Here is a 15,351-nt window from a genome sequence, read left to right as displayed (position 1 = left end):
AACTGTATTCCAAGGGTTTTACTATTGGTACAAAATTGTGTTATTTTCACTTGCAGATTTTATTCAGTATGAGGGTTTCAAGTCTGAAGTCCGTAGGCTGGTGAAATCTTTCTCCTCTTCTCTCTACAATTTTCTTTATCTCCTCTCTACCTGGGATGAGTGCCTGTGTAGTGCTTCCATGCAGATGGTCTACTGTATACAGCGCACTCCTCATGGATTATAGATGAGCTGGTTCTCCTTCAGAACTGGAGGATGGCCGCTGCAGTGCTAAAGACTTGGATGAGATCAAACTGGCTTACGTAACACTAAAAGATACTTGTTTGCTGTAGCACTGAATCGTGTGTGGAGAAAAGGATCACCTAGTTTCCTGACATCCTTGCCATTGGTGGATAAAAGTGAGACAAGCGGGTAGATTTTCAGCCGTGCAATGCATCCTCCTCTTTGATTTGATAGATTTTGATGACTCTTTTGTTTGACTGTAATCAGTTTCATTCTCAAAAATGTATTTATTCCTATAAAGGAAATGTTAGTGTGAACATCATCCACGACAACAATTAAACAATGTTCATAATGGCATAACTACAGTACGTTACAGGCAGGATCGGTCAGTTTAGCAAACCTAGCAATTTTGGCTTTAGTTCAAAAGGATTCAAACCAAAATATAGCTGCAAGCAGCAATGGCGGATTCCTCCTTCAACGTGACAAAATGTTGTAAAATTGACATAATAGATAGTTACACTGGGATTAACCAGAAGACTTGAAACTGTAATTTCTGTCATAAAAAAAAAAAGTTTATACCTTTGCCTGGATTAGAACTCACCATCCTTCACACATCAGCACTGCGTCTCATCCTACTAAGCCATTTGATTGTTCAGTTTTTGTATCAGGAAATAAGACATTTTTCCAATGGCAAGCATTGTCAGATTTGGTTAAAGTTCAAACAGCTGTAATTTAGTCCTATCTGAATATGGGACATAAAAATGGGACAACAGGATGACTGGGTTGCTGCTGTAAAGAATATCTTACTCGTAGTGCTTTAAAAAGGTTGTTTGGGGTGCCATAACTTGTCATGGAAGGGATTTCAAATCATGCCTAGCATCAGTGGCGATTTGTCCTGGCTTAGGTTACTGAAATGGATTTGTGCAACAGGCAAGGGATCCGCCTGAACAATCAATATACTTCATTAAAGCTAACTCGGTTGTGAATCTGACACTACCATGCATAGACTCCAAGTAGCTATCTACTGTGGTAAACCTGTCTTGTTTTGCAGTGGCTTACACAGTCTCGCTAAACAGATGATCGGAGTGTTGTTATGGGCTCAAATAAACACTCATTGCTATGTTTTAAAACCGGAGGATTGACCGGAAGACTAGAAACCGTTCTGTCCAAAAAAAGACTGGTTTTGAACCTACAACCCTACGTTTACCAGCACAACATCTCATCCAATTGAGCCATTCCCAGATCTGGACTTTGCCATTTTCAGTAACTGGATAATAAAATAAGGCAAGCATTGTCAGATTTGGTCCAAGCTCAAACAGCTGTAATTCAGTCATATTTTCACATATCAAGGTGAAACTTTGCAGGGTATTTCAGGGGGGTGTCACCTTAAAGCCTATTAGTGATTGATTATTGATTTAGTGACACAAACATATTGAGGCAATGTGGACATTTACATAAATACACCCCTTTCAGCCATTTTGTATTTGATTCAACTGTCTTAAGTAACGTTTTTAAATACATCAATGATACATATCTGTACAAAATTCCAAGTCAATTAGATCTTTGGTAAGAGAGAAGAGGGATTTTGAAGGTTTTCCCAAATTATCACTTTACAGGAAAATCCATCATGGTGGACCTTATGGGTCCTTGAGGCTTTTTTGTTCCTCATGGAAAATGAGGCATGCACACCAAGTTTCAGAAGAATTGGAGCAATGGGGTGGAAATGCCATCACTCTGAAAAGTGGACATTTGGGCGTGGCCTGTGGCGCCCCCTATGTTCTGATGTGGGCCAGTCTATGTTTGGGCGGTATTTGTGGCATGTTGTATCAATATGCCAAATTTCAAAACTTTTTACCAATGAGTTCATGAGATAAATTACACACCTGTATAAATTACAATAATAAATATAGCTGCAAGCAGCGATGCGGGTTCCTCCGCAAAATGGCAAAATATTATAAACATGTACATTGTCGAAGATCGAGAGTTGGACAACAAGAGAGCAAAACTACTTAATGTTTGGCCAACAACAGGCTGAATGGGGATTTGAAATCCTGAGCATAAGGTTACAAGTCAGTCTCTGTATCCTCTCTGCTACACACCAACTGTTGAGATTTTAGGAATAGAAAGGACAGAGTATTAGCTTTGGTCAGCTTTGGGACAAAGGTTAAGAAACGGTTGACATTTCAAGGCGAAATTGCATGAAATTGTGCATGGTATTTCAGAATGATGTCATCCTGTTTAGCTAAACAGATAATCAAAATTATGACAGGCCAAAAGATAATGGCTGGATTCCAACCTACTACCTTATACTTTACAGGTCACCATCCCAGCCCATTGAGCTATTCTCAGTGTTGAATATTGTCATGTTCAGTTACTGTATAAAAAGGTAAGCTGTTTCTCCTGTGGTAAGCGTTGTTAGAGTCAGCCAACGTTGAAACTGCTCTAATTCAATCATATGTTGATATACCAAGGTGAAATTGTTTATGGTACTTCAGAGTGATGTCATCTTGAACCCTATTAGGTTTGAAAAACCATCATTCAAAATGACATTTGATTTAGTGACACAAACATATTGAGGCAATGTGGACATTTACATAAGTACACCCCTTTCAGCCATTTTGTATTTGATTCAACTGTCTTAAGTAACGTTTTTAGATACATCAATGATACATATCTGTTCAAAATTTCAAGTCAATTGGAGCTTTGGTTCAAGAGAAGAGGAATTTTGAAGGTTTTCCCAAATTATCACTGTACAGGAAAATCCATCATGGCGGACCTTATGGGTCCTTGAGGCTTTTTTGTTCCCCATGGGAAATGGGGCATGTACACCAAGTTTCAGAAGAATTGGAGCAGTGGGGTGGAAATGCCATCACTTTGAAAATCGGACTTTTGGGCGTGGCCTGTGGCGCCCCCTATGGTCCGATGTGGCCCATATTTGGTGTGGGGGTACCCACTTGGATGTAGTATCAATGTGCCAAATTAGAAAATTTATGACTAGGGACTTTTTGAGATATTGGGGCGCAAGGAGAAGAAAAATAATAATAAGAATACCAACAATAACAATAGGTTCCCTCCTACCGGAGGAACCTAAATATAGCTGCAAGCAGCGATGCGGGTTCCTCCGCAAAATGGCTAAATATTATAAACATGTACACTCTAGAAGATCGAGACTTGGACAACATGAGAGCAAAACTACTTCATGTTTGGCCAACGACAATAGGCTGAATGGGGATTTGAACTCATGAGCATAAGGTTACAAGTCAGTCTCTCTACCCTCTCTGCTACACAGCAACTGTTGAGATTTTATGAATAGAAAGGGTAGAGTATTAGCTTTTTATAGGATATTGAAACTTCTTGAGTTGATCTCTTTCCAGAATCTCAGTCAATGCACAATTAACAATAGTGATGTGGGCAACGGGGCTAGGCAGAGCTCACGTTGCTAGGGTTAGGGTCAGCTGCTTGCGAGAATAGCTTGTGATAGTACAGCAGCCGACTCTCAAAATGGCGATGACCCATGCTGGGATTGCGTGACGTCAACTCCCGGAGCTCTATACTTGGCAGCTGTTCTCCGTTTTGCTCCTAGATTCAGACCTAGCCCCGGTAAACTGTAGAGCTAGCTCTGCCGCAAGCACACCCCACCCTCTCTAGTTCCACTTGTATCTCTCTTTCTGTCTCTTTCTTTTCTCTCTCTATCTCACTCTATTTCTCTCTCTCTGTCTCACTGTCGCTCTCTCTGGGCCCGATCTTGCACCCAGCGCAATTGACTTTGTCAACGACGCAAGTATCATTCCTAGTTTGCACTTGACGCAAAGCTGACTTTTCCCTCCACAGACGCACGTCGAAATGACCTTGCGCTCCCGTGGGCGGTTCAGCGAAAAAGGAGGCGTGTTCCGGCGCAAACGTTCCCTGGTGCTATTTTGCAGTTTCCGAAAAACAATTCCGCCACTGACCAGGAAAAACGTGGTCTAAAGTCAATGGCGCATTATTCAGATGCTATTTTAAGGGCGCAAGCTTGGTCCGTGCACACTGCTGGCGAGGCCAGGGTCTTCTTTCTGCGAAGCTACGTTACATTGTTTTGATTTATGGCGTGTTACATTTCTTCAATGATTATAAAAAGATTTTCATGAGAAATCTCTATGTATGTGAACATGATTTGTAACAATTGTGCCAATTTTCTCCCATGCCTGTTTAACCGAAGCTAATTTGGGTGGGTTTCTTCTCCCATCTCCATCAGAATCAGAATTCGGTTTATTCGCCATGTAGCCTATGTTACACAAACACGGAATTTACTGTGGCAGGAAGGTGCAAACAATAAACATATATGGGTCTTAAATTAAGTAAAAAAGTACAATAGTTAAACAAATTCCAAGAACCAAACAATTTAAAAAATAAAATATAGGGTAGGCTATATAAAAATAAGAATAAGAATTTGAATGAGCAGCATGAGCGGGCAATTTAGTGCAATGAGAAAACAGCTCTGCCTTTCCCATACAATGTCACTTGTCTATCTGTTACGGCCCTGACTAGAACGTCGGTCTCCTTGGCTGTGAACCGCTCCTGGCGTGCGCCTGGCAAATCCGCCGTTATAATAGCAATCTGCCATGGAACAAGCGCTGCTCTTAAAGGGAATGTGAGATGACGCTCTGATTGGTTTATTGCACGTTACGCCCAAACCACACCCATTAGTAATGTAGCTACTTCGGACCTACTCATTTTAGATTTGCGCCAGGCGCAAAGTCATTTATCCCGCCGGCAAAATAGCAACCGAGCCGGAGTCCCGCCCACAAAGTTACTTGCGCTTTGCGGTTTGGTACTTGCGTTTCAGATCGTCAAAATAGGGGGGTCTGTCTTGCTACTCTCTCTGCTGTCAACCAATCCTCAGACTTTCAAAATGGCTGCCTAAACCCCCCAAAGATTTCCCCATTTCTTGAAATGCCACACTGAGAGGTGAGAGAACAGTGCATCAACACTGTTGTTATCCTGGAGTCGTGATATTGTATGTTTCATGATACTTCAGCTGAAAGTTACAGTATGAGAGAAAGAGAGAAGAGTGAATTGGACCCACCCGGACGAGGGGTGAGGATGATTAGAGAGAAAAAATAGGGGTAGAGATAGAGGACACAGGAAAAGAGAGTTGTTCTTACCCTGCTGTGTGTCCAAACTCTTTCATTCCCCTGGGATCTTATCTGTCCTCTTCTCTCCTCTTACCTCTCCTCTTCTTTCTTTCTCAAACTCTCTCCCTCTCTTCCATGTCTGCACATAAACACAGTCCTTCAGGCTACCCCCAGGGACTATTGTGCAGCCTATAGTGCATGGACTCAGCAGTTGTCCTTTGTGAGCAATGTGGAGTTCTGTCATCTCTGACAAGATGACATCAGACACTGCATGATGCTGTGAGAGAAGATGGCTGGGAAAAGACACAACTGGCTTCTCTCCATAAGTGGCCTGTCTTTAGCGCATCATTAGCTTGTCATCTACGCTGGTCACTGGAGGCTCTTCAAGGCAGGAAAGTATTGAAGGTATGACCTTTGTGGGCCGAGGGATGATACCTGATGAACATGCCTTGAAGCCCTCATGTGTTTCGAACCAATGCCCTTCTCGATCAATGGAAAGCAATGGATGTCCAAACCCATACTGTTTCCTTACATGTTGGACAAAACTACTAATATGTGTACAGAATGTGCAACGAGGCGTGAATAGTGTATATATACATGACTGTATATCACATAACCCGATGTTTTACAGTAGAGAGATGAAGGTGAAGTGGCAGTTGGGGAGCCGCTGCTTTATAGTGTGGGAAGGAGGTGTGTGACGTACACACCAGAAGACGCAGTGTGTGTGTGCGCTTCCACACGTAGGCACTTCCACACTTAATGACACGTGCACTTATACAGGGGTCTGACACCCCCTTTGTAAAGCAGAACAGACGTCCCTCCTACTCTCCCTTTGTGCCCCCACCCACCCTACCCCCCCCCCCCCGGACCCCCCCCCCCACACACACACACAAACACCCCTACCCACACACACACACCCACATCAACTTCTGTGACAAGGTAGAGGGCCACACACATGCCTTCTGTTTCTCTCTCGCACACGCACACACAAACACACTCACACATGCAAACCCACACACAAATACTAGTTTCCGCTGATGCAGGAGTTTGGCAAGCTGCTGTCAGTGATAGATGGAGTGCAGGTAGCACTGCTCTCTCTGCTCAGTGCATCACCATGGGTATTAGCCAATCACCCCTGTCACAGGCCTCACTGCTGCAGGAGTAAAGGCACCTTGCCAACCACACACCACAGACACAGTCACAACCACACACACACAACCACACACAGTGCCCTCTAATTTATGACTTCCACTCTCAGCATGGACTCTATTTTATTCCCACTGCAGCTTTCTTTCATGTCATGCACTGCTATTATTCCTTTGTGCTGCAGACACACGCACATGCTCACACACACGTCCATTAGGTGTCACTCCACAATCACTAGATAACTTTTCCCCTGCCAATTACACACACACACATGCACACTCACACCATCATTCAGTGAATCTTTCAAGACCTGGGTCCTGAATCTTTCAAGAACCTCAGCTACTGTAGTCTATCAGACACACACGCACACACACAAACATACACTCACAGATAATCTTGATCCTTCAATGGTCTTGGCTGGGCAGGCCTGTCTGGTCTAATCAAGGCTCCAATGAATATGGATGGATGGGAAACCTGGGAAAAAAAACGACCTCACAGAAGACTGACCCTTCCTCTTCTCTCTCCAACAGCTCATTTTGCAAGGGCTAGGACTGTACAGAATGGAGCTGACCTCCGTGCTATCACTTAGAATGAGCTCTCTGTTACCGTGCTCCTTGTACAGTACACATCCTGTGATAAGCCTGGGCTGTGTGGCGCAGCTCCACCCTGGGACGCTCTCAGTACCTTTTATTACCATTGGAGCCCTTTGACGAGCTCCGTAATGGAGCGCAGTGCCATTCATCACAATGGGATTGCTGGTGCAGCTCCGCATTAGGGCCGGGTGCGACATTTTTAACGGAGTTCCATGATTTGATATATGAGATTTAGCACCACTCTGTTTACTGTGCCTCTCATGGAGCCGATTAATCAAACCGAAGGCTGAAGTACAGGCAGTAAACTAAAGTGCGTGTTTCTCATTTAGTGCCAAGTTGCTTTGCAGTTTTCCCTTCATGGCTCAACTTCTGCTGTTGGTCTCTGTTTTAGTGCCAGCATCAATGTTCAGTTGGTTGAAATTTTTGTGTTAAATTCATTAAATATACGTAAATGTTCGCAGTTTCCCCTTGAATAGATATAATGGGTTATAGTACAAAGGACAAGATGTTTGTAATTCGGTCAGATGGCAAGTTGTTGTGTAAGACAGATTGTAATCAATGAGTCTGTCAGTCAGGCAGACAGGCATGAAATGACCATGTAAACAAAATAACCAAAAAATGGCCAGCTTGTATCTATCAGTGCCATATTTCTACTGTACGTCCGCCTCATTTGTACTCTACTCTGTACATACGTGCGCACACACACACACACACACACACACACACACACACACACACACACACTCTCTATCTCTCTGTCTTTCTCTGTCTATCATGCATTCTCTCATGGACATTGGAAACCCAGACACCACCAATCTTCATCGAAGCTTAGCCATTTATCCTGTAGCTAAGGCTACCAAGTGTTCAAAGCAATAATTAGCATGTCTGTGTTAGAATTTTAATTACGTGCTTGTGATGTTCAGCCATTGTCTGAGCTATGTCAGAGACGGTTTGCGCTCCCACGCGCCAAGCTGTTCCTTGGCTCCAATATCATAACTGCAGTTCCACTTTGCAGTTCTGCTGTTGTGTCAGAAGATAGGGAATGTGTGTTTGTGCTTGTGTGTGTGCGTGTGTGCGTGACTGAATGTGCGTTTGAAGGCGGTTAATGTGAGTTAATGGCAGCTATTTATTTTGCCATTCAGTATTGCAGATTCCTGGTATTGCGACAAATTGTCTCACCAAGGACAGACAATTGTCTGACTATAACTGTGGATCTCCTCTGGTTGTTGAATGCAATTCTTAAATGATCAGTATGATAAAAAAGGACATTGGCCTACTGAGTCAATTCTGCTCCTGCACAAATCTAACTACTATCGTCCTGTTGTTGACTAAACCATCCTGAAATGGATGGTTTAGTCAATATCCAGGCTAATGCCACTCTTATCAACAGGAGGAATCCTTTTTTGCTGTAGGGTGATACACTATGGTGGCCATTATAAGAGACAGTCCCTGCTTTAATGAGATGTCCATGTCTTTGTAAGCTATTGTGAAAGGAGTGGAGGGAAAAATAGACTGTGGTGAGAAAGATACTAGGAATTTAGAGAGGCATACATGAATACACAGATTGTTTGGCCCTCCATTGTATCCTGCCCAGAGCTAGTCCTTCATCCCTGTGGCTCCACTCATCTTTGGAACATACATCTGTCCATTGCCTGAGGAGAGACAGAGAAGAACAGAGAGACAGAAAGAGAGAGATAATGAATTATTCAGAAACCACTTGAACCTGGGAGAGAGCCTTTCTTACCTCTCAGTCCTGTCAGTTTGCTTTATAAAGGGAGATAAAATAAAGAAATAGCAATCTAATTAATCAAACCAGCCCTTAGGTTAGAGACAGTTGGAGATTACGGTAATGAACTGCAATACAAAGATAGGTAAAGGCAACAAGATGCACAGAATATGTCCGACAACTGACTAAATCACTGCTCAGGGCTCACTGACTTTACGAGGTAAATGTGTTTTCTCAAAGCTGGCTGGGTCATCTTTTTGTATTTCTAAATTGGCGGCTTCGATAGAAGCGAATATCTCTCACTCCCCAGTCTGTCTCTTTATCTCTCTCTCTCTCGTCTATCTTTCTCTCGGCTCTCTGTCTCCTTTCTCTTATCTCTCTCTCTTTCAGGTTTTCCACCAGTTTGATCAATGGCAGTTAAAAATGAAGCCAAGCACCACTGATCTGAATTATTCAATAGCTGTTGTTGCTCTGGAACTCAAGTTGTATTTCATCGCCTGCTGTTTTTTAAGAGAATCGAGACATTTTACTTGATTTACTACAATGTGTGTGTGTTTGTGTGTATGATTTAGTTTGACTATGTACATGGTTGTATTGCTAAAAGGATGCATGCTCTTTTTGTGATTCTGTTTGAGTGTCGGCTTAGGTTATAAACATACAAGCAGTGCCTCATAAATATTCACCCAAACTCCAACAAAAACACATTTTATTGTGGTTTGTTATATAAGGAAACAAGACATTCTGTCTGTCACATTGAAGCTTCCTGGCATAGGGCTCCTATGTTTGTTCATCAGCTATCATGTTTCATGACCTTCTACAGCATGTTCATCTAGGGTTAGTTTAGGCTTTGGCCCTATGTCAGAACCCTGTGGTGGGTTTCTATGCCTTTCCCCAGATTAACACAGTTATCCTTGGAAGTCTGTGGTGGGTTCGTAAACCCTTCCCCAGATTAACACAGTTATCCCAGGAACTCTGAGGTAAAACCTTTCTGTTCAGCCTCCAGGTCTGACTGGACTTGGCATGTGTGCCAAAGCAGTATGGATTTCCTGGCCTGGGAATGCCAGGCCTGAAAGCTCTGGTAGCTGAACGGCTGTTTAAAACCCCCACCACTCCGACTCAGCTTTTCCACTCAAGCTGTACATTGTTGCCGTGTGACACCTTTCCCCTCGCCATGGAGGAGGTTATACAGTCATACGTCCAAGTGGGTCAGTGGGGTGATGAGTGAAGGATTGTGGGTGTTGACGGCAGGTCACTTGGGGGATTACCTATAGTCTAGCATTGGCTGTTGCTATTGTTCTGTTGTTTGGAGCTAACCTGGGAAGACGAATGCCTCTACCAGTGAGGTGTGGATGACTCTTTTAATCTGTGAGTTTTGTTGTTATGGCAACGGTTGCCAGTTTTGATAAACCTGTGGCGGTGTGCAATCCTGGAATGCTCCTCATGTTGCTGATTCCAGTATTTTGTTTCCTTTTTATCCCTCTCATAAAGTTTTTATTAAACCTCCCTGGTTGAAGATGAACACACTGTTTCACTCAGTAATGGTCATGTGTGTGTGAATGTGTGTGTGTATTTGTATGTGTGTGTATGTGTGTTTGTGCGTGTGTGTGTCTTCCAGTACAGGATTGGTCAACTGTACATGATCAGCAAGCACAGTCATGAACAGAGTGAGCGCGGCGAGGGGGTGGAGGTGGTCCAGAACGAGCCATTTGAAGACCCTACTCACGGCCAGGGACAGTTCACCGAGAAGCGGGTGTACCTCAACAAGTGAGCGGTTCCCTTTCAGGTCATAGCTTTAGATTACGTGAAGGTTGACATGTCAACATCTATGCAGTATGGTCAAGGTTGGTGGGTCAACCTTCACCTCAATGTTGATGACGCGTCTCTCAGTCACAGAGGAGCAGTCACCATCAATCTATCCTTTCATCCACCTAGCTACCCATCCATTCATTCAACTATCCATCCATCCATCCACTTATCCATTCATCCATCCATCTAGAATTGGTTTTGTCATGAATACATTTCGTCTTCTGTCCTCACATTTATCCCTTGCGCACAAGACTGACTGTCAAATCACATGATGACAATGAAATGTCATTTCATTACCAGCTACTATTTCAGCATCCTCTTGTTTTGATTAACATGCTAACTGCAAGAAATTCAATATTTGATTCTCCATTATGTAAATGTAAATTGAGTTTGCGGTTTCACGCATCGATGAGTCTGAAATATCCTGGCTTCATTAATTCCTTTTCTGTGAGTGTGCCCTGACTATGATCTGATCTCACACTTCCGCTCTCAAAAAGATGGAAGCGTCACGCAGATGCACCAGGAACGCGACAAGTTGCGTGTTGACAATCACACATGCACAGTCATATTTAAGTGTTCCTGTCTCCCTCTCCTCTACCTCTCTATCAGCTTTTTGTAGGTCTACTTTTTTTCTTTCCCCTGTTTCCCTCCAGATGGACAGCCAGAGGCGTCCTTCAGGCACTGAAAGAGTGAACCCTCCCTGGCCATTTTCCTCTGGGAAATCTATCTGTTCTAATTGGTTGGCCTGCCCAGAACAATAGCTCTGCATTGATTCTACATTGATCTGGTTCCCAATGGAGCTGGCCCAATCGATGATTGTGTGTGTTTGTTTGTGTGTGTGTGTCACACAAGGCTTATCTCTCTCAATCATTGGGTGAGAGTGGTTCATGGTGGTTGAGCCCATAACTTGGATGAAAGGCAGAGCCTGGTCAGAGATCACCTTTGGCATGACTGACAGGTGTACAACCCTTGCAGGAAGCACACTACATCAACATCTGCAAAAGAAGAAGAAAAAAGAAGGGATCAGAATGACCGAAGAAATTGACCCTGTTACCATTCTAACCCCAACCTTCAGATTGTAATAGACACATTGATGGAGAAGCGTGTGTTTTCTTTTTCACAGAATAGTTTTTCGGAAACTGCAAAATAGCACCAGGGAATGTTTGCGCCGGAACACGCCTGCTTTGTCGCTGAACCGCCCAAGGGAGCGCAAGGTCATTTCGACGTGCGTTTGTGGAGGGAAAAGTCCGCTTTGCGTCGAGTGCAAACTAGGAATGATACTTGCGTCGTTGACAAAGTCAATTGCGCTGGGTGCAAGATCGGGCCCCTAGAGTGTTAATGTGCCTATATGAATTCAATCAGCTGTGCATTGGGACGCCCCTCGCGTTTGAAAATGTCCATAAGAGACAGTGCAATGAAGTCAACCTTTTCATACCAGTCCTCTATGAAAACCAGTCAATCATGTCAAGCTGCTAGCTCAGGGCTACTAAAGACTGGGATCAACAAGATAGCAATATGCTGTCACCGAACCAACTAGGCTGACAAAGATAAAGGGAGTATGGAACAGATAGACAGGGAAGAGTGGAAGAGAGAAAGAGATGGCATATTTGATAGATTTTGCATGGAAATTCACTAGAAATTCAAAGTGGTCCATTTCGTTTACAGCCTGCTCTCAGTTGATGGGGATTTTGCATCTTTATGACTTGGCTGATGCTTTATATGGCTGCGGTCCAGTTCTATTGGCTGCACGGTGAGAACTGCGGTGTTCCGTCCAGTTCTTTGACTTCAGGCCTTCCCAGTCTGCCTATCCAGTACTGTTTCAAACCTCACAATTATAATCATCATGACTTAATCACTGATGTACTGCAGCCACTCCCCACCCATTACTTGAGTTCTACTTTGCATATTGATTGGACACTCTTGAGACTTAATGGGGGTCTGATTGGTTGTTGGTCCAATCTGTGGGTTCTAGAGGTCTATTTCTGTTACATAGTGATAACTCTGTCTCCCCCCTGCTACCAGTGGAGACTGCACTACAGGGAGCCTTTTCCAATCAGTGTCATCAATGGAGCCAAAATGGCTGCAAGCTCACTGCCCCAATTGGGCTCCTAACAGCTGGTTGCCAAATACAGTTTGATCAGAGTGATGAGTCCAGTGACATACTGTAAGGGAAGGACAGATAGAAATGTCCCTCTTCTCCTCCTTCCTCATCTATGTCCATCATTCTCTAACTTCTTTGAATCCCCCCCTCCAAGTTTTTTTTCCCTTCTTCAGCCTAATCTTCTCTTTGTCATTGTCATCTCTCTTTCTCTCTTTCTCTCGCTCTTTCAGTAAGCTGCCAAGCTGGGCAAGGGCAGTGGTGCCCAAAATTTTCTATGTGACAGAGAAGGCATGGAACTACTACCCTTACACGATCACAGGTAGGACTGCATGAAACCTACATGACATGTCTTTTACACACATAATTCAGCAGATCTGTGTAATATCATCTAAAACAACCTTTTTCCCTCACAGTTTGGTCTTTTTATCTCTCTCTCTCTTTCTCTCTCTCTCTCTCTCTCTCTCTCTCTCTCTCTCTCTCTCTCTCTCTCTCTCTCTCTCTCTCTCTCTCTCTCTCTCTCTCTCTCTCTCCTGTGATTAAGATGTGCCTGCTCTGTCAGTTGTTGCTGGATCGTTTTTCGGCAGAAGTCACTGACACATTTGTGTCTAATTTGTTCAAAGCCAGACACAATGTCATCAGTGCTCTCTCTCTATGTGCTCCCCTGTCCTCCTGCACAGGACACAGCTCAAACACAAGTTGATCCCAAGCTCTCTCTACCCTCTCTTACTCACTCACTCACACACACACACACACACACACACACACACACACACACACACACACACACACACACGCACACACACACACAGATACAAACCCACACCTATTCATTCCACTCACATACAGACATAGTGTGTATGTATTAGAATACTAACAAAGTCTGGTCCAGCACAAATCAAGAGACTACAACAGTCAGGTGGGAGGGAGGGTGTGATGGATGGGGATATGACAGGCAGGACACGATGGCTTTTACTATTATGGTCTAGAATCTTGCTACTATTGGGTTTTCCTTCTCAGGTGTCCTTTAACTGAACTGTTGAATGATGTTTGATGTTGTTTCTCCCTCTCTCTGCCTCCTCAATGCGATTGTATCCTGCTTTGAACTCTGCTCCTCCATCTTCAGAGTACACGGTAATTTGCCCTCTATGGTTCACACACACACTGGCGCACACACGTGCACACACATCAGGCACCCACGCACTCCTGAACACTCACGCACAACGTTTCTTCATCTGTAACGTATGTAGAGCATGCCAGGAGAGGTCATAGTGAAATTAGGAATAGAGAAATAAAAGACAGAAGGAAAGAAAGAAAGAAAACATCACTGCATGCAAAGCTCAGACATGGTTGCAGGTACAAGGCATGAGTATTGTGTAAGATACACTATATTGCCAAAAGTATTCACTCAGCTATCCAAATCATTGAATTCAGGCGCACAAAGCAAGGGCCATAAAGACATGGATGAGCGAGTTTGGTGTGGAAGAACTTGACTGGCCTGCACAGAGTCCTGACCTCAACCCGATAAAACGGCTTTGGGATGAATCGCCAGGCCTTCTCGTCCAACATCTGTCTGACCTCACAAATGCACTTCTGGAAGAATGGTCAGAAATTCCCATAAACACACTCCTTAACCTTGTGGAAAGCCTTCCTAGAAGAGAAGCAGTTATAGCTGCAAAGGGTGGGCCGACATCATATTAAATCCTATGGTTTAAGAATGGAATGACACTCACGTTCATATGTGTGTGAAGGCAGACAAGCGAATACTTTTGGCAATATAGTGTATCATAGTCTGTGAAATTCAATTTATCCCACAAATCCCTGGAATTGTGTCAGACCTAATGTAAGACATGGGATATAGTTCTGTCTTGCTCTCTCCAGTGTCCCTCCAGCAGTAAAGCTACTGATGTCAAAACTCTACACACAGACTGCTGTTGTGAAATCCTCCTCCTCTCCCTCTTCTATCTTGATATGATGGGCATATAACTTTGTTAAGATCTTCAGTGCATTTGTGGGACTATGGAATGAAATATCAATGGATGTGTCGATACTGCTAAGGATTGTAGAGGTTTACTTTCATATTTCATAAGTCAGGTTTTCAGATGCTATATTTAGTCATAGTCGATATGGCTGCCACAGTCTCATCCATGTATGAATGTGAAGATGTGTTTCAGCTGCTCATAGACACACACAGGGTTTTTTTTATATCTAAGAAAGATACTTGTGCAGCATGTCCTTATTCAGGGCAGGTTAGTGCATGTCTGTGTGTGTGTGTGCACGCGTGTGTGTCCATGTAGCCTTATGAGTGCGTGCTCTGCAAGCATTCACGCTAATGTATGTGTGTGCACACACACACACGCGTCTGCCCCTCGCGAGTGAATCAACCAAACAATCCCCCAAACAATCCCCTAAACAGTCAGGGGGATTGCGGCAACGGATCGATTCACTGACCAATCAGAGCTCTCTGTTTTCTAAACACGAGCCAACCCCACAACTCTCTCTGCGTGTCGTCCAGTCAGCCAAGAAGCAAATCGAGCAGTCGAGGGAGGGGTGGGGGGGCGTTGGTGAGGTCCACAGGGAGACAGAGTCAGCACACCGTACTGTGTCCAGCATTAGAAGCTCTGGGTGGTAGCAGACCACCAATGGAAA

The 15,351-nt window shown here is 43.9% G+C and overlaps 1 protein-coding gene across 1 annotated transcript in view; it reads left to right on the top strand.

The window, feature by feature from the left end:
- The window catches only part of LOC134012214 (cytoplasmic phosphatidylinositol transfer protein 1-like), a 45,024-nt gene that overhangs the window by 20,145 nt on the left and 9,528 nt on the right, over nt 1–15,351 (top strand). The window contains exons 2-4 of the mRNA XM_062451959.1: nt 10,414–10,562; nt 12,936–13,024; nt 13,829–13,836. Coding sequence (XP_062307943.1) covers nt 10,414–10,562; nt 12,936–13,024; nt 13,829–13,836 — 246 coding nt within the window. The remainder of the gene's footprint in view (nt 1–10,413; nt 10,563–12,935; nt 13,025–13,828; nt 13,837–15,351) is intronic.

Source organism: Osmerus eperlanus, chromosome 2, assembly GCF_963692335.1.
Source record: "Osmerus eperlanus chromosome 2, fOsmEpe2.1, whole genome shotgun sequence".
Lineage (NCBI taxonomy): Eukaryota > Metazoa > Chordata > Actinopteri > Osmeriformes > Osmeridae > Osmerus > Osmerus eperlanus.
The sequence above is the reverse complement of the archived record's forward strand: the minus strand, read 5'-3'. Positions and strand labels throughout refer to the sequence as shown.